This window comes from Hemibagrus wyckioides, linkage group LG14, assembly GCF_019097595.1.
Source record: "Hemibagrus wyckioides isolate EC202008001 linkage group LG14, SWU_Hwy_1.0, whole genome shotgun sequence".
In the NCBI taxonomy this organism is placed as follows: Eukaryota; Metazoa; Chordata; class Actinopteri; order Siluriformes; family Bagridae; genus Hemibagrus; species Hemibagrus wyckioides.
Window position 1 is genome coordinate 15717511 of NC_080723.1, and position 19980 is coordinate 15737490.

The 19980-nt window shown below is 39.4% G+C and overlaps 1 protein-coding gene across 2 annotated transcripts in view; it reads left to right on the forward strand.

The window, feature by feature from the left end:
• LOC131364648 (protein diaphanous homolog 1) overlaps positions 1 to 19980 on the forward strand; it is a 131293-nt gene that overhangs the window by 110007 nt on the left and 1306 nt on the right. For both annotated transcript variants that reach the window (XM_058407867.1, XM_058407868.1), the window contains 9 exons: positions 5250 to 5345; positions 5494 to 5588; positions 5699 to 5800; positions 6947 to 7186; positions 7306 to 7435; positions 7947 to 8071; positions 8336 to 8500; positions 9081 to 9222; positions 12621 to 12710. In XM_058407867.1, coding sequence (XP_058263850.1) covers positions 5250 to 5345; positions 5494 to 5588; positions 5699 to 5800; positions 6947 to 7186; positions 7306 to 7435; positions 7947 to 8071; positions 8336 to 8500; positions 9081 to 9222; positions 12621 to 12710 — 1185 coding nt within the window. The remainder of the gene's footprint in view (positions 1 to 5249; positions 5346 to 5493; positions 5589 to 5698; positions 5801 to 6946; positions 7187 to 7305; positions 7436 to 7946; positions 8072 to 8335; positions 8501 to 9080; positions 9223 to 12620; positions 12711 to 19980) is intronic.

Consider the following 19980-nt stretch of genomic DNA (forward strand, 5'->3'; position numbering starts at 1 on the left):
TAAGGTTTTTTTAGCTATTTGCTGCATGGGTGTCCATAAAACAAGGGAGGGGCTTGTGTGTGCTGTGTGGAGACAGGAATGGTGTAGGTTTTACATGTTTGTGTTACACTACCTGAGGAAAATTATATTCCAATCATGTCGAAGAGAGTACACCTCCAGATTAATCGTTCGTCACACTCACACTGATACAGAGATGTAACTCGGCTCTTCGGTCTTACAGACAGTTCCTTGTTAAATACACAAAGACCCACTCAAAACATGATGTTTCAGGCATACTGGTGTCTATCTTTCGTTGCATTGGGTGTAGTTCAGAGTTCTTGTCAGTAGGTGGCAGTATGTCCTCACGCATGCATTTTATTCTCTGTGGATATATGCAGTGTTTAACATGGGAAATAATCTGAGATCTCATAAAGAGCTTTTATTTGTTTTGAGTGTGTGTGTTGTACAAATGCAGTATCTGGGGTTGTTTATTAGTTTAAATTTGTTTAGGATTTTTTTTTTTATCCTCAGTGTGGAAATGCAACAGCACAGAGGCGATCAGTACGGGCTGTAAGCTTTACTTCATTGTCAGGATTATTGCACGCAATATCAAAATCACGACCGTTTACTAAATGTAGAAACAAACAGCTGTAAATCCGAATTAATACACAGCTGCAGTCACAGTGTTCCTTTTAAACCCTGTATTTAAAGATAAATTCATGCAATGATGTGTAAATAGGATAAAACAGTATTAAAATAACTAGATAGATATAACTATAAATAATTGATATTTATAATAGATCAAAAATATATCTAATAATAGTCAAGTAAATAATTTTAGCTAATTTTCTTTATTTAATAGAAGTAGATTGCGTTAAACTTTGCTTAATAAAATATGATTATTATTATTATTTTTATTTATCTATTTATTTTTATTATACTTAAGCTGATGTAACAAACTGATGTAAGCTTACCTGTGTTATAGTGGTTTTCATTTACAGTCTCATTCATTTCTATAAGGAGGCATGTTTCTGCACTTGAATCATTTTCTTTCAAAATGTTAGTAGTCTCGCCATCTTGAAAACAAATTCTTTCTTCTGTTGGATTAAAAGGAAAAAATGTGACATTTTGGTCTTTATTCCTTAAAGTAATTTTGCTGCCGTTTATATTAAAGAGTTTTAAGATAGGACCTACAAAAGAGAGAATGGCAAGTACAAATATCATTTTAAAGTATTTATTTAATTTACTGTGTTGCTTAGACTTCTGCTTTTGAAAGTCAATGCACTGGATCTTCATTGATGTAGAAGGTCATTTGGTTCAACAGCACCTCTGGATGACTGTGATGAGTTTTATAACAGAAATAACCAAAATCATGTTATTAAATTTGCCTGTGGTGCAGTTGCATCTTTCATACACCAGGGGAGCGCATGTGAGCAGCTCCCAGACCCCACCCCTAACCCACCCCCTTTGCTTTACTCCTCCCACTTAATGGCGAGCACCTCCCCCCTTCTCCGGTATCTACCACCACACCCTGCCATCTGGCCCTGAGTCTTTCTCCCACCCCCCTCTCTCACTTCCTCCATTCTCTCCGCTTCCTTTCAGGGGAAAAACACAAAGAAGAGATTCTTTCAGCTCCAAGGTTACCCTCGGCAACTAGAGCTGTGAAAACTGCCCAAACACACACACACACACACACACATTGTAGAGGGGGCACAGAAGTGTGGCCATGTGGACATTTAAAGTTTAAAGGGACAGGGTCTGCTGTAATCTGTCAAACCAGACAGAGCATCTGCCTGCTTATATATTCATGTGTGTGTGTGTTTTGGAGTACAGTGTTTCACAGTGAGAACATACAGCATGCACCACAAAGATAAACAACATACTTTCAGTCCAAACAGTCTCTTCTTTTTTGCCCGGCTTTCATGCAGCCTGAATCTGCATCATCTCATCCATTTGTTTATTCTTGGATACTTTTCACTAAGTTTGAAAACTCCATAGAGGAAAAAGTTTTAAGACAATGTAAAGTTTGCTTAAAGTTCAGGCTGCAGTAGCTGCTTGTGGCCACCAGAGGCACCAGAGCTCCACCAAATTTAATTTACCTGTGAACAATGGAGGCTGTCATCTGTAAGCTTTCAGAATAAAAATCCCCTCAAGCTGCTCTCACTTTAATGAAAGGCAGAGAGATGAAAATGAAAAGCTCATCTTTCTTCAGGTCTCTTACTGGAAAAGTGTGTGAAGCCTGCTAATCAGGCACTGTCCACTTCATACACTGCACTTCTCTCTCCCCCTCTCCCCCTTTTCCTCTCTCTTTCTGTCTATCTGCCTGACTTTTTCAGTCTCTACATCTAAGTCTTCCTTCATCTCTACCTCTTGCTCTTTTTATGTCTGTCTTTCATTTTTTTCACTGTCTTTTTCTTTTCATCTCTTTTGTTTATTCTTAAATCTCTCTTGTTATTTCTCTCTCCTTTCTTCCTATGAAGGATACCTTCCTCTACAAATAATTTGCAAATATTAAAAGCAGGAAGAGGATGGATGGGAGGATATGAGTAAGTGTGTGTGTGTGTAATGGAGCTGTAGCCTTTTATTTGACTGAAGGGTATGTTCAGCACTTTAAGTTCTAGTTTTTGTTTTTACAATAAAAGGGGGTGAGTGCAACTGTGCTTCTCTACGAGGGTGATTGAGTAAGACAGCTGGCTGGCCACTCTGCGTTTTTGTGTGTGTGTGTGTGTGTGTGTGTTTGGTCTCCCCCTGACCTCATTGTCTGGGTCTAGTGGCAGCACGCAGCTGGTGATGATGAAGGCAAAGGGAAGGAAAAGAGCTGATGAAGGGGTCTACACTAGCAGTATAGTCAAAGTGAAGCTTGCACAAAAATGTGTTCGTGTGTTTCTCTTTTCCTAAACATGCACACACACAGCCTGTGATGGATGACTTGTTAATGTAAAAGTACTCCAGATGTGGCTCAAGTTGCGGCTGCAGTATTCATGACCACCACTAGAGGTGCCATCTGTTCATAAATGGGAAATTGTTTGTGCGTGTGCGCATGCGTGTGAGCATCAGCGCGTGTGGTGGGGGGTGAGGCAGGCAGCAGCCATTTTGAACATGGGTCCCATTTTATGAATTCCAGACTGGTCTACTCTCAACAGAGGGTCTGGACTGTGTGTTATTTTTACACACACACACACACAGACAGAGGGACTTGCTTGTTAATGTGATAAGTAGAGAGAGAGAGGTGAGAGGATTTCCTCCTAGTGTTTCCTTTTTTTTCCCCCTCGGCCATAGTAGTTTTTTTATCCACCTTATGATACACACACTGCGTGTAATGAAAAAGTTGAAAAAAAGTAATATCGATTCATACAAAAACTCCTTTTGCTAACATTTTGCTTTACTAGTAACATATAGATATATAATTTTCATCAGAATCATACTGGACAGAAGAAGGCCATCAATTTACATCAGCTAGATTGTTATCCTTTTCTCTGCAGGTGATTGACAGGAAACTACACCACATTATTTTTATCTACATCATAATGCTTTTCCTGTTTCTTCTCTGTAGGAGAGCATGTTATGAAAATCCTGACTCTAAAATAATGTTTCCTGTTTTCTGACGCTTTGTGACTCGACAAAATTTATCCCACAGAGTCTCGAGTTTCAACAGAAAAAAGTTTTGTTAGTGTTTGTAATAAAGTATTTCATATGGTAAGACAGTTGTTGTTTTTTCCACATTAAAATCTGTCTTTATATGGAGATGATGATGAAGGCCAGGCCGATTAAAGGGTAGTAGATTTTACTGAGTGATCTGATTTCTCACTTCCAAGCCCACATGCCTCTGTTCTAGTAACACCTCTGCTTGTGGCTTGTGGGGGTAGTGCTGTTCTGGAGCTGGAGCTCTGCTGACCTCCTACAGTTGGCTAAATTTCATCAAAAATTGAAAGGAAGAAAGATTGGTGGAAAAAGGCAATAAAAGAAAGAGTGCAGGCCAGGGGTAAGACAGAATGGCGGGAATGGAGAGAGGAAGGCTTGTGTAAGGACGGAAGTGAGTGCCAAGAAAAACAAAGGCTCTCAGTTCAGCGAGTTAACCAGCGCAGAGCTCTTCACAAGGGTTAGAATGAGCAAAGAAAGATTTTCAAAGACCGATTCAAATGAGACCGAGAGGAAGACATGTCCATCTTGTGTGTGTGTGTGTGTGTGTGTGTGTAAAAAGTTAGTGCAAGTTAGCGTGTGTGATGCTATCAGATGTTTGACAGAGATGGAGAGAGTTCAGTGTGTAACGCAAAAGCCTCTTTTAGTGATTCCATATGTCACTGTAATCCAATATTCAGAGCAAAGGAGGAGAAAAAAAAAAGGAACAGGGCAGCCAGGCCTGGATGGAGGGAGCGGGCTAAAAAAGAAGGGAAACGAGAGAAAAAAATGGAGCACAAGAGTTTCTCCTAATGAGAGAGGGGTGGAGAAGTGAAAGAAAATACAAGCAGATGGCAAAGAAAGAAGAAAGAACAGTGGTACAAAGGAGAGCGTGAGGAGCAGTAAACAATGTAGCAGGGAATGGAGGCCATGTGGCTGCTGTGCTGCGTGTTTGTGTATTACTGTAGAAATCTGATATAAGGAATTCAGATTAAAGGGTGTATCTGTGTCTCTGTCAGAATAAGACAGATCTTAAATTAACATGACTCCACACTCACAACTGAGATGTGGTTTGTGTGGACGTTATGATTGTTTTAACTTGCTGAGGGGGCTTTGAGTCCATTTCCTCTTTAGTGTTTTACAGCACAGCCTCTCCTGTAGTCCACCCAGTGACCTTGCCATGAATGAATGAAGGGTGGTAGAGATACAGAGAGGCAGATTAGTGTTTATTTCTCCTTAAGGCTGTGGTTGTCCAGTCAGAGGGTGGCGTGACATGCCGAACATTTCCTCTCTGATTTAGCGCTGCTATTTTCGCTCCCCACACAAGCACAAACACCCAAAATATAATGTGCTATATTGTAATAAACTGTCCTGATCAGGTTTTCTGAGAGTACTCCTGTAAACATTTCACATCATCTTTGTTGCATACTGTATGTTTGGAATATTTTTCTTGAAAATTATCCATATAGTTGTGTGTGTGTGTTCCAACTTCACTTTTAACAAAAACAAAACATTGCGCATCTTTCTCATTTCATCTTCACTTTGTCCTATGTCCCTTTTTATTCATCTATTTATCTGTAACATTTTGCTCTCTTTGCCTCACACCTTAGCTAACAAAATTCTCTTTCTGCTCTCTGTCTCGCTCTTTTCAGCAAAGAAAGATCAGGATGGAGGAGAAGATAAGGCAGCTCAGAAGAAGAAAGTGAAGGAGCTGAAAGTGCTCGACTCCAAATCATCCCAGAACCTCTGTGAGTATAAGCTCATAAATGTTAACCGATCGACACTGCAGGGGATTTTAATCTCACATTTCTCCCTCTCTAATCATTTTACAGAAATATAGCAAGCATGAGTGGGTTTTTGAGTATACTTAATTTTAATATTGTGTGTGTGTTACAGCTATTTTCCTGGGCTCGAACAGATTGCCATATGAGGAGATCAGAAATGTAATTTTGGAGGTGAATGAGAAGGTGCTTTCAGAGAACATGGTGCAGGTGTGTGTTTGTCTGTTTGTGACTTTGCCAGTAGTTTGCATGCACACCGTGGCCTCATTTGCATCTGATTTGACTTGTTTTGTGTGTCTGTGTGTGCGCGTGTGTTTCAGAGTTTGCTGAAGCTGTTGCCCGAGGAGGAGCAGCTGAAAGTGTTATTAGAGATGAAGGATGAGTATGATGACCTTGCAGAGTCTGAACAGTTTGGAGTGGTGGTCAGTGTACACACACACACACACTTGTTTGCTCATTACTCTAGAACAGTCTCACTTTTGATAGGCCAGCGAAACCAAAGTGCATGAGTCAAGGTTTATTGTATTATTTACATTTCATCTGATAGATTTGACATCCAATGAAGTCCAATCCCAAGGAACTGAATTTAAATCCTTCCAGAAACAAAGCCATAATTTGCATTTAAAGCTCTGTCATTGGTCAGACTGATCCAAGGTCAGAATTTATGGTGTACAGGGACTGCACAGTGGCACTCAACCTCAAGCGCTAGCTGTGTTCAAACAAATGATGGGTAATATACAGTAATAATTATATCACAGCTGTGACAAAAACAACAAAGCATGATATAATAAAGATGTTACAATGCAAACTTAATGATTTTAATCAGGGTATAATTAATTTGAAATAAATCAGCAAAAGCATTAACAGTGGCTTATTGAAATGATGCTATCCCAGTGTCCCTGATGTTTCTGTTAATTCCCACACACAGTCCCATGGTCACATTCCATACACACATTAGCAATGCTAATTACAACATTTAATGAAAATGAAATATCAACAGAAAGAGAATGCATAACTTGATTTTTATTACTTTGATTGAAGGAGTGAAAAAAGGCACTTTTGTCTGTGTTTAATGTATAATAACTGAATATAATGTAATTGCCTTGAATACAATTTTTATATTTAACCACAGAAAAAAACATGCTGTAATATCTCTGTATATGTACAACTCTTTCTGTATATACAGATTTCATGGCAATCCCCATTAAAACTACAATATCTGTCTGCCTGTTTGAACACCAGTCACCTTTTTCACTTTAGTAGCCATCAGTGTTTTTGTCTGTTTACATTTTACTTTTTTAGTATCTGAAAAAACTGTGTTGTGGAATGGGTTGGTTCCAGTGAATGTTTTTATCAATCAAGTATATAAATACAATACAGGGCAGACAAAAAGAGTGTCAAAAAACAGTTCATTAATCTGAACAGGGCAATGTAGAGGTCAAGCGAGGCAGATAGAGAAAGTCTAGGCAGAAGTGTGAGTAAACTGAGTAATGATTTGGATCTGTAATTAATTGCAGCCTCACAAATTCATTCTCTCTCTCTCTCCCATTTTCTCTGACTGCTTGTAGATAAGCTCAGTAAAACGTCTGAAGCCACGACTCAACGCCATCTTATTCCGACTGCAGTTTGAAGAGCAGATAAATAACGTGAAGCCAGACATTGTGGCCGTGACTGCAGCATGCGAGGAGCTGAGGAAGAGTGATAACTTTGCCCAGCTCCTTCAGATCATTCTACTTGTCGGCAACTACATGAATGCTGGCTCACGCAACGCCAAAGCCTTTGGCTTCAGCATCAGCTACCTGTGCAAGGTACACACCAGACCAGACATCAGCTCACACACACAAACACCTTTTCTGCTGTGTGAATGTATGCATAACAAGCAGCTGTTTTGCATTAATCATCACTGCTGTCATTTTCCTACATGCAGCTAAGAGACACAAAGTCCGCAGATCAGAAACAGACCCTCTTGCATTTCCTGGCAGATGTGTGTCAGGAGCAGCATCCCAGCATCATGCACTTCCCTGAGGAGCTTATTCACGTGGAGAAAGCCAGCAGAGGTGCCTTACTACATTACGATCAGCCAGCTCAATAATGTTTCTTTGCTTTCAGTCACAATCACACACTTTATCACTCTTTTGTGTTACACTAAAGCAATACATTTACTGTGCACAAAACCCTTATTAAGAAAATAGTTCTAACATATGAAATAGGTAACATTGCCTAGCAAATAATGGTTTCAGCTTTATTGCGCTTTAATAAGAACAGGACATAGAATTTACTAACGTATAAGTTAATTCAATTGTCGGAAATAATGTCCTGATGCTGCCCTGACAGATGACCTTAGACCTCCACTATAAGAAAGTTTTGATTACTCCTTTTTTTTTTTTGTCGTTTTCATCTCAATGCATGCCAATTTTTTATTAGTGGTCATCTCAGATGTGCTTATATATATATGCAATGGATATAGATTTGATTTAAAATGCTGGTGTCCAGAGGAAAGGACACACTAAGATACACATCAATTATTTAGGCATGATGTAAAAAGAGATCTCTCCTGTTTTTTTGTAGTCTCGGCAGAGACACTCCAGAAAAATCTGGATCAGATGGGGAAGCAGATCAAGGATCTGGAGAAGGACATCGAGACTTTCCCTCCACCCCAAAATGACAAGGATAAATTTGTCGAGAAAATGACGATATCCTTCACGACAGCAAATGCTTTATGCTTGGTTATATAGTATTGGTTGATATGACTGTCTATACTCTTATATAATGATTGGATTTTTGTACATGAAAACACACAATACATTCAGAATGATTTTCATGACAGAGAGAGAACATTGATAAGTACGATAAATCGAACATTTATGCCTCACATGTTGAGTTTCTTTCCGTGGTGTTTGTAACTGATGCCTGTATGGACCTGTGCTCGTAATATTTTCTTTAACTGATCTGTGTACATTTTTGTGGGGACTGCGCGAGAGCAGTTTGAGAAGCTCCAGCTGATGCACAGCAACATGGAGAAGCAGTATGAAGACCTGGGCAAATACTATGTGTTTGACCCTAAGAAAATGAGCCCCGAGGAGCTCTTCGGGGACCTTAACAACTTTAAGAACATGTTCCAGGTAAAATGTCACCACATTTTCAAGTTCCAGCTTGGCGCTGGGACCGTAATATAATCGTGATGATTATAGATTATAAAAGTAATGGTGTTCAGATGGTAGGTTTCTTGTGCATGTACTTTTACGGTCAAGTTAAAGAGATCAATAGAGTAAATGTTATGTCTCAAGCTTATTCTTTTGTCAGGAAGAGTAAACAAACACAACTGAAAGATGTATTTAGAAGTCAGTGCACCTGCAGAACCAGCTGCTGTGTATGAGAGGGAGAGCAGTGTGTGGTTAGGCCATTATGTCTCCACTGTTTGTTTTTAGTGTGTTAAATACAGACATCTGTGGAGACACTGATTATTTTTCCTTATTAAACAGTGTATTTTCACTCGCAATATAAATGTTTGAATGCACCAACACCACCAGATATATCAAACATATTAACCCCCACATTCACTCAAGTAAACAAATAACAGGACATGTAGAAATCTAGGCCCATACAAACATGTCTCTCAACATATGGAATATACCCGTTACTGTCTTTTTTACGTTATAGACGTTTCCAACTGCATTGTGTGTGTTTGTGTGTGTTTTACAGCAAGCCGTGACCGAGAATCAGAAACGTAAGGAAGCAGAGGAAAAGATGCGCAAGGCTAAACTTGCGAAAGAGAAAGCGGAGAAAGAGAAAGAGGAGAGACAGAAGAGAATGAACGCCGGACACTCACTCAACATCAATGACGGTAAGGCTTTATGTGTGCGATACTGGAACTGTGCAGTTCTGTTGGTTAGCCACTGAGGGCAGTCAAATCACATAAAAGAAATTTCTCAACTCAAGTATGTGCCAAAGACTGAAGGAGGGAGAGAGTAAAGTAAATATAACAGGACATGAAACTTGGCTTATAAAAACATGTCTCTCGTCACATGAAATATGCGTGGGTTTGTGTGTGAGGAGTGCACCAGAGCGAAGACTCTTATGTAATCTAGTATGGAAGTTTGATCTGTAGGAACCATAAAGAAGAATCAAACATGGGAATAGAGTACAGGAAAGCGAGGCTGCTCACTAAACACGAACAACGCTCACACACTTTTTCCTTAGTGACCTAGTTCGAGTTCCTCTCTCTATTTGGCTGCAGTTTGTTTGTCTTGGGGTCCCAATATTCATAAGTCAGTATTTCGAGACTCACACAGTTTAGAAAGTGAGTTACGCTCGCTCATAATCAGAGTTCTGAATAACGTAAGGAAGTGTAACATAAAGGAGTTGTTTAGCTATAGAAATAAATTTACAAAACGGTTAGACATGTTATAGGAAAATAATCAATCACAAGTTGATGGGATGTATCCTGATATGAAGTGGAATTACTGGTCCAGATTATTTTGGCATCCTGAGACGAATAAACTGCAGCCCAGTAGAGAGCACTAGTGAATGATTGTTGCTATGGAAGTGATAACGAATGGAAAATAACTCGTTTGTGTAAACCTCGGGTTTGAATTACAGTCACTACTACTATCAGTACGTTTTACCTCTATTTACTTTCACATAAGTACTTCTGCTTTTTTGGCAGACAGGGCTGTGTGGTCCAGCTAGGCACTGTAATCTTTATCTGTATTATTTGTCCGACATTATGAGAACTCACTGAGTTTAAGGCACTTCACACACGTACATGTGAGAAAAGAGAAGCATTAGAACAAAAGCCTCAGTGTCTGAATCCCATGCTCTCTCACTCTTGCCTTTTCTCCTCCTCTCTTACACATCCGATTCACACATGGGGTTCAGTGCCCTCTCAGGGTCAGTGAATGTTTGGAATTTCTATGTATTTTCCAGGCACATAACCCCACCACAGTTTCAGTGCAGTAATGATCTGCAGTGTTAAACAGTTTATCATCGGGCAGTCTTTTTTTTTTTTTTTTTTTTTTTTGTTAAACTCAGCTCTGTTTTTGAGTGACCACTGGATATGTGTGTTCTCAGATTCAGTTCGTTACCCTGTAGGCTATGTATCAGATGTTGCTAATTCTATATATTCACACACTTGTGCATAGCGTATGAATGATGCACGTAGTTGACTAACATATATGTTACAGCTACAACATTTGTGAGAGATTTATGGAACATCCTCTTGTTCAGGAAGTTATGACAGGCATCTGGTCAGCCAGTCACATGGCCCAGAGACATTTGAAAGGTTCAGTATAATCAGCATCAAGAGGTTTATGCATAGTAGAATTAGATTTTATTGGATCAGAAATCAACGCAGGCTTTCTTTTTGTCTGATCTCTTTCAGATTATATTCCTTTAAATTCAGCATTTATTTAATCAAAAAAAGTCAGATTAATTCAATGGTAATCTTTTAGTTCTCAAACAGTCACGCAGTCACTTTTGTGACATATTAGAGAAATAGAGCTGGAGAACTGGTAATATATTCAGCCAGACAGTGAGAGGCACTGCTTAGACAATGGACTGCGTGGGCTTTCCTCTCACACGCTGTTATTTCACAAGCTGACCAGTAGGTGTCAGGGCTGTTTGAATGATGGGAAGGATTCTGCATGTGCCCACGTAATTGTGTGAGGATGCGGATGCGGATGTGTCGGCGGGGGGATGTGTGGGAAGATCACGTGCACGAACGAGATGACCAGACTGACCTACTTAGTTCTAATGCACACTTTTCCTTATGCACTGTGTGTGTAGTATGCCAATAAGTTTCACAAATAAAGCTGTTAATACAATAGTGTTATAAATCTTGGTCATGTACTATTATAATAAGCCCCCCGTCTATTATCTAAATTTACAAATTATCATCATGGATTTTGTTTAATTTTTATAGTTTATGTACTTTGTACTGGTTACTATATGCACAGCACAGATTAATTATATTTTACTGTTTAAGATGGATAGTAGGCTTGTCATGTAGGTTTAATGCTTTATTTTTGGAGTGAACACTGATAGATTAAGAGCTCTTGCAGTTTTTATTTCAGTCCTCTTGGGGGCATATTTGGACTGTGCAGAGCATTTTGTTTGTTTGTGGGTGTGTGAGTGTCTAGCTGAAGCGTCTTTGTGCGTGCGCGCGTGTGAATGGATCCTATTTGCATGGTGTGACGGCTCAGACGTGAAGCCATCTGGCATCGGCTTTATATTTGGGATTATAGCCTGTGTGTGTCATCTGCATGTTTGTTGGGGCAGGGTAGAGCATGCTGGGGGACTAGGGCAGAAAGGGATCACTTTATCATGTCTTATTATGCCTGTGTGTGTGTGTGTAGAAGAGAGAGCGAGAATGAGAACATAAAATCCTAATCTTGGGTTCAAAGAGGAAATCACCTGGTTAAAGCAGCAGCAACACTCAGGCTAATTTTACCCACTGAACACATACCTGTTATAACTCCTGTTCATACGAACTCTTAATTCTTGCCTCCATCTGTCCTTTGTGCCTATGTATGTCTGAAACAGCTGAAGTGGGTCAGTGCCTATCTAGGTTAATGCATCTGTCGGTCATTACGTCAGTTTGCTAATTGATCTTACCTATTTTGTAGTCTGCCATGTGATGGGATTTTTCCTCTTATGTAGTGCTATACTCTCATGGTAATAATTACTCAAAGCTATAATAGAGCACTCTTCACAAATAGTAGATGTTTTCACAAGAGGGATATGAGTTCTGGGAATATTTTAGTTCCTGCCAAAGGGTAGGTATATGTGGAACAGGAATTGCTAAGGTAAAAATCTCCTGACAGCAACTGAAAAGTAGCTCGGCTTAACTTGGAGCAGGGAGTGATGGAACAAAAAGGATAACTGAACAACAAAAACAACAACACAGTCAGAATAGCATTTGCTTTTCATCCCTAAGCCTCTACTTAGTAAGCTGGACTTGTCTAATCCGATATTTAAGGGTGTTAATTAAGTCACCTCTGTTGTCACACCACCTGCGAGTCTAAAGACTAATTTCCTGTTTGTGTATCCGTATGGGTGAGTGTGTATGTACTAACCATGATAAGTGGGCGATCAGCCAACCTTCAGTTCTTGAGGTTGAGGCTTACCTTAATAAGTTAATGCATGGGGGGGAATGCTTGAGTGCAGGTAGTAATTAATAGAGGATTGTGTGTATTTTTGGATATATGCATGGTATTAACCATTTGTTTTCCTTGTTTTGTTTAGATGGCGATGAGACAGGTATCATGGATGGCCTGTTGGAAGCACTGCAATCAGGAGCTGCTTTCAAACGGAAGAGAGGTCCACGGCAAGCAGGTAAAGCGCACACACCTGATTTTGGAGCCGTACAAAACCGGATTGAAAAATGCATCCATTACATTGTTTTTTCATCTGATATGCATGATCTTTAATAAGTATATGCTTTGCCAAATATCACACACACATATACACAGAATATATACAGAATCTGTTGGAGCATAGGAGAGAAGCACTTCAGCTTTATTCTTGTCCCTTTAGTACAGGATGTCCTCTAGACTGGACAATTGTATTTCTGTCTTTACATCTGGTGTAAATTATCTGATACCGCTTTCTTCTTTCTTCTTGCAGAGTTGATGCTTGAGCCATATTGATTTAGCTTAGTGTGGTGAAGGATGTGTGCAGGAACAGCTAGGGTGAACAGTGCAATCAGATTCTAATATCACAGTATTTCAGCATTATACCTCTTTTGTAATGTTTGGCTAAAATAATAATTTTATTTAGCTATCAGCCAACATGTATTTTTATTGAAGTGACATTCTGTAGAAAAAACATTTACCTGGCATCCCTGTCTCAAACAGGCTGTGTGAACATTACAGGTTTGTTTTTGTTTATTTGTTTGTGAAACATTTTTGGAGATTGTAGGCTGAAGTAAGTAGGATTACTCTCAGTGACTGGTGCATAGATTTTCTAGAGGTTTTACAGCAAAAACATCAACTATTTCGTAGTTGTACTCAACCACGATGGTGACAGTATTTGAAAATTACCTTGTGATGACACATTTCCACTCATTATAATGATTATACAGGTGTACCTTTTGTTGCCAGGCAGCTAAACCTTCAGGCCTACATTACCATGTCTGTCTGGAAATGTAACTTTCACTAGCTCAGGAGTGAGTTTGGAACATCGCTGTGTATTTGACTTGATTTATATGCACGTTTTTGTGTGTGTGAGCTGTAACCGGATCTTTGACTGAAAGAATCCAGATGTGTAACTGTGGCACGTGTTGAAATTCTCTCTCTCTCTCTCTCTCTCTCTCTCTCTCTCTGTCTCTCTCACTCTGTCCCCCTCCCCATGTCTCTCTCTATTTTCTCCTTTCTCCTTCTTAAATTCCTTGTCTCCAATTTGCCTTTTGCTTTGGTGCAGCTGCTTTCTGGGCTCCTCTTACACTGTCTTCTGGGAATCACAGTCTGCTTAAAAGAGGGGAGACTGAGAGGAATAAGCAGGAATGGTGTTATTGTATATCAACCTTTACTGAGCTAACTTCAGGGCTGTACAGTAGAAGTCGGGAGAATTAGCGTCATAGCTGTGAACTCCCGGAGCTTCTGAATAGCTGCAGAATGACTATTAAACACAAACAGTGAAAACCACTTGTTATAAGATACGAGTAAGGATATAATAAGATAGTACGGAAAATAGTTTATGGTGCCAAATACTGTAGTTTCCTATGGTACTTGTATATTCCCAGATGTTCACTCATGTAGCTTTAATTAAAAAACAGCCTTCAAACAGGGTTGTACCATTTCCTCCGTTACCATTGCCATGTCACTCTATCATGCTGTACATGATATGACCTCTAATACTCGTACACGTTTGCTTTAAGAACTTATTTTACCATCCAAAGTCAAACCCTTTAGTGTGTATTAACACCCCAATGATGGCAATGTAGCTTTTATTCAGTTTTCTGCCCGTCCCTGACATCATAAGTTTACTCTTCTGTTATATTTGAGTAACCTAACCAGCAAGAATTGTCTGGAGCCAGATCAATCTTTGCCTGGTGAGAACCACCTCTTTTGCGGTTTAAGAGTGTGGAACAGTTCAAGTTTAGACACCGGAATAAACACCTTGCTGCTGCAAGAGCTATAAGAGTTTAATTGCCTTGCCTATTGTGTCTATTTTTGAGAAGGTGTGGAACGATGACTAAGTGTAGCTGCACAAATAAAGCTTCCCTCCATCCATCATCTTTTTGTGAATCTCTCTCTCTCTCTCTCTCTCTCTCTCTCTCGCGTCCATTCAAAAGCATACATCCTTTGTGTGTGTTTGTGTGTTTGTTACTGGAGTGAGTCATAGCCGTATTTTTAGCCTCTGTGAGATGACAGAACAACCTCCTGTTTCCCTGGTAACTAAGACTCTGACTCATCTGACCATGTGTCACTGACAGCACAGACACACACACACACACACACACACACACACACACACACACCATGACCCCAACGTTAACCACATGAAAATAAATCCAGAAGAAACACCACCTCTCTCTGAAGTTACAGATTTCAGACATTCCCAATGAGCTCCACCCTACACCATGACTTCCATTTACAGAACTCTGAATGTTACTCCCACATTCCATCAAAACACACACACACTCCAGCATTCAGTAATTTGGACACATCTGCTTATTTCTTGATTTTATCATTTTTTAATAATAATGAAGATATTAACACTGACCAGAAAAGCATTAAATAAATCAAAATTATTTACTTTTTGTAAGCAGCCTTCCTTATGATGCTTTATGCACTTTTGGCATCTCATCCAGCTTTACCCACAAAGCCTTTTCCTTAAACTTCCCAAATAAGCCTAAAATTTACTCCACTGCTGTGAAAAAATTGCATATTCAGTCTGGTGTGTCCAACCTTGTTTGAGTGGTCACACTTAGTGAATAGAGGGAGACTTGATGTCACATGATGAACTTTCACCTCTCACCCCTGACCCAGAGTAATGGCGGAGAAACCAATCAAAAAGAAAGACTCCCAGCAGCTGCAGATCCTCACAAACACACACATGCACATGAACATGCACACCCACTCACTCACACTCTTAATGCGCATATGCAGGCCAATACCACAGCCATTTTGGTGGAGGGGAGGTGCTAGTAAGGGGAGGTGCTGCATTTTTCTGTATAGCCTGGACTAGCACTGCTAAAACATTGTTTCTTTAAGAAAGCACAGTTTTGCTATGACCAGTCACATCAAATCAGACATTTCTTACTGAAAATAATGTTTCTTTAATATATAAAAGCAGAGATCAGAGTTGCAGATTTCCATTTGTTGTCTTAGTGTGACATATGGATCTTGTCAGGCTGTACAAGTCGTATATCCCACGTCTGTCAGGATCTATACTATATATAGAAATTTTCCATGATGTATGGTGCTGGCTTTGGACCAGTTTTAACTTTTAGGACCATTTTTGACGCTAAACAGCTTCTGTAGCTGAAGTGCTTTGAAGCTAGTTATATCTCTCATAGCTTTCAATTGATGTCTTGTAGAAATAGTACAGCTGTAGGTCATCTGTTAGTAAGATTCTGACCATCACATATTTTAAACCACTGTTTCACCTATGCTGTTCTTTGTAAAGAAAATAATGTGCAACAGTCTTGGCTGTTATATGGCTGTAACATACAGTCCAGTCAATGTTGTCTAATATAGTCTGGAAAGTAAGTAAGGTTTTAAAACATTTTTAGCTCTGTCTTTGTGTCTGAATTGATCGAGTTAAAGTGTTCTGACTGGATGTCAGTGACGGAGCAGAATGATGAGAACAGTGTGTGTGTGTGTTATTGAATTACTCCTTTAGAAGTGTTCCAGGGAGTGAACTAGAACTCTACTATTCATGACAGAAAAATCTTTGTGAACTCCAAAGAGCTGTGATCTGATTACGCCTGCATATTTTGTACCACTTTTCATAGTCTTTATTACGAATAAGCTAACAGATTGTCCTTGTTTAATTTTGTGCTGTTGACCATTACTGATCGGTTTTAACATCTAGAGTGGATACAGTAAAAGTGCCTGCCTTTTATTCATGTTTCCTTAATGTCAGCAGCTGGTGCATGCAATCAGGAGAAGGTTGTGCTTTGTCTATAACATAGCCCAAGTTTTAGAAAAGGTTACACTTGCCCATGTGGACTCGCCTGCATTTATTTTTGTCTCCGTCATATAGGCTACACACATCTGCCAGGTCACGACCTACCACACAAAGAGCCTGACATGATCCTACCACCAATGACTGGGTGCACACCCCACATCACAAAAGAGAATTCTTACACACACACTTCTGCTCTAAAAGGCTAGCACTCATCAAACTTTTTCACAAAAGAATGAACAAAGACCAAGATGGCCATGACACAAAGGACTTTTTTCTAGTCTCTCTCTCTCTCTCTCTCTCTCTCTCTCTCTCTCTCTCTCTCTCACACACACACACACTCTTCATAAGGTACACATTATTCCATATATTCAACGCACCTACAAGCCCACACACATTCAGTTAAGCCCTTAGTTCTTTACACACCCATCATGAACAATAGCAAAGTGAGCAGTCACACTGATCCAGTCCCTAACTCTCACTGGTTTGTGTTACACATGTGCTTAGTTATCTTCTTCCTCTAGAGGGTGCTAACTGCCTCAGATGAGACACAGTCAAACATAAGGTTTTGATTAAACACACATACATACCATACAAATATAAAGTGATATTTAGCCTCAAGTGTACTTGAATGCACATGACAATTTTCCTTTTGCTTTAAGCCCATCCAAAACATGGTCTCTCTCTGGCTATAGATTTTTTTACAATGAACTCTAACTTACATGATATCTATTTAAAGAACTCGTACTGTTCCTCCCATATTCCATCAAATACACACATGTACTCCGACGGTCAAACGTTCACACACATCTGTGCTGTTTTTTTGTCGCCTCTTTCTGTTTTAGAATACAAAATTGATTTTTAATATTTTGAAATAACATATATGGGCAGGATTTGTGTTAAAGATGTGTTTAAATTCTTAACAGTATTAAGCTGGGAATATTGTAGGCTTTTTCTCAATAAGCTTTAGGAAAAGCTTCAACCAGGAAGCTTCACTTAAACCCAGATGGTCTGAGCTGCTCAATGCTTCTGAATGAAATCTTTTTAGGGGAAACTTAAGGATTAAAAATACTACGATCTTTCGGAAAAGCGGTTCTTCAAGAGAAGTTTAAAGTTGAATTGAATAATTATTGGTTCCACTTTGGAGTACTGTCTTCTTAGGGAGTGTTTTCACATTTTGTCTATATGACACACTTCCATCCAGTCTGACCAAGTAAGAGAATGCAGTTTTTGACAGGAGCAGTTCATAGCCGTGATCACTGCACACGTGTTGTGTTTGTTTAGTACACACTTGGTTGAAAGTTAAAAGGTTGAACATAGGTTATACAAAATGTGTTTATAGATTATCAGAGTAAACAGTTACGAAACCATGCAACGTGTGACAGACTTATATACACAACAGAGATTTCAAGTGTGTCCTATGCAGCACAGCCCTCATCCTAGCGAAGCTGCACGTTCTACACACAGAAATAACCATTTCCTCTGGATGAGGGAATCTGGGCTGTAGTTGCCAAACTAGAAACGGCAGCATTTCTTTTGTTTGTTTTTGGTTTGTTTTAAATTAAATGTTTAAATTAACTTTTTCTCATATCAATTATTGATATCTTTAATGCTTATATTTCTTCAGCAGTATCTCACTAAAAGTCAACATTTATTCAAGCTGTGTTGTGCCATGATGGTGAGCAGTGGAAAATAAGTTTAGCCAACTGTCAGGTTTTCTGTTATTTTTGGGGGTGAGTAGTGCTTTTAGATTTCTGGAGCATTAATATGTTCCAACAGACAAGTGAGAGAGACAAGAGAAGAGGAAAAAGACAGGCAAGCAGAGAGACCTGACTGTTAATTATACAATGAATCTGCTTCTCATTCTCATTTCTAGTTTTATAGTCATTTACTGATCGCTTTTCTAAAACAAGGCATTGGAGGCTTAGTGGTACCATGCAGAAGGCCCAGGTTCGATTCCCAGCCAATGCCCAAACACCAGCCACTGGATGCAGTGCCGGTCCCAAGCCCGGATAAAAAAAAAAATGGAAGGGTTGCCTCAGGAAGGGCATCCGGCGTAAAACCTGTGCCAAGTTGTTGTGTAGACCAGTTGGTCCACTGTGGCGAACTTTCACATATAAGGGAGCTGCCGAAAGATCATCAACAACTGATCGCTTTTCTAAAACATATACATTTTGATGATTTAAATGATAAAAATAATGATGACCTTCATGAATGGGGTCCTTTAGAGCAGACAGCTCAAAAACAAATGTAATATAAGCAAAGGTAAAATAACAAAACAAAACATACAATGAACATTATTGATTGTGTGGGTGCTGTGCCTCCGGGGCTGAGGTTAGTTATATCCATTACAGGAGGTGTCAGAGAAAAGCTGACAGCAGGGGGATATCTTCTCTGAGAAGGTCATATTCTTAATCACACAGAACATCACGTCACATAAGAAACACCACTCTGATATTCTCAACCTTCTTCTGGGTTTTTTTGTCCCCTTTATTTGTCTTTTATCGCTTGCATATCCTGTAACTGCTTTTTTGCTTCTCCAACAGAGTCAGTGCTGTCTTTGTCCCAGCTCATATTGGACACCTGCTCGGTAACGTGTGTGTACCTGTGTGTGTTAAGAGCATGTTGTTTTATGCAGTGCAGTATTGATTGCAGGTGTTATTTGTTCAGTGTACCATGTGGCTTAGTGATATCAGTGGCAGTTTGGGTGTGTACATATGTGTATGCCTGCCAGCCATTGATTTTCATCTATGGTTCACTTTGCATAGAGATTTTTATTTTTTTTTTTCTGTGTGTGTTGCTCTTGCATGTAATTAATGCAGTGCTGTAGTAAACAGAACACCGGAATTGTTCTGTATAATGAAACAGGACCAGTAATTTTAAACCATCCTACCACAGTATTGACCTGAGCTTTCCATGGACTAACTAAACACCATACATCATGCATATCACATGGACTAACGTAATTGAGAGATGAACTTTAGGTCACTGTATGAGCAGCTAGTTGTTGACATTGTGCACAGAGAGAAAGTAAGGCTTCAGGCTACAGGCAGTCGTCATTAATGAAACCAGTACTTTTATCTTCCTGCTCCGCCTGCAGCCATTTTGATTTTCAAAGAACTCCTATACACAAAAGAAAAAAAAACACTTTTAGTATATCTTTACAAATGTTCATTCCTTCTAGTGTCCTATGTAAGTATGTTTAATATTTGTGTCTAGACTTTACTATCTGCATGTGTTTATTGAACCTGCTAGTTTTCAGCACAAGTGTGGATGTTGATGGGATGCTGTTCTTTGACCTTGTTTTAACCTAGGAGTTGTTTAATGAGCGTACACTGTTCGACATTTAACCATTCCTTAACAGCTTTAATCACAGTCTCTGAGTAACTAAGAATTAATCCGCATGAGCCTATTACCACCACAACGTTATACCTAAAATTTGGAAAGACCTAGAATGCTGCTGAAACACCAA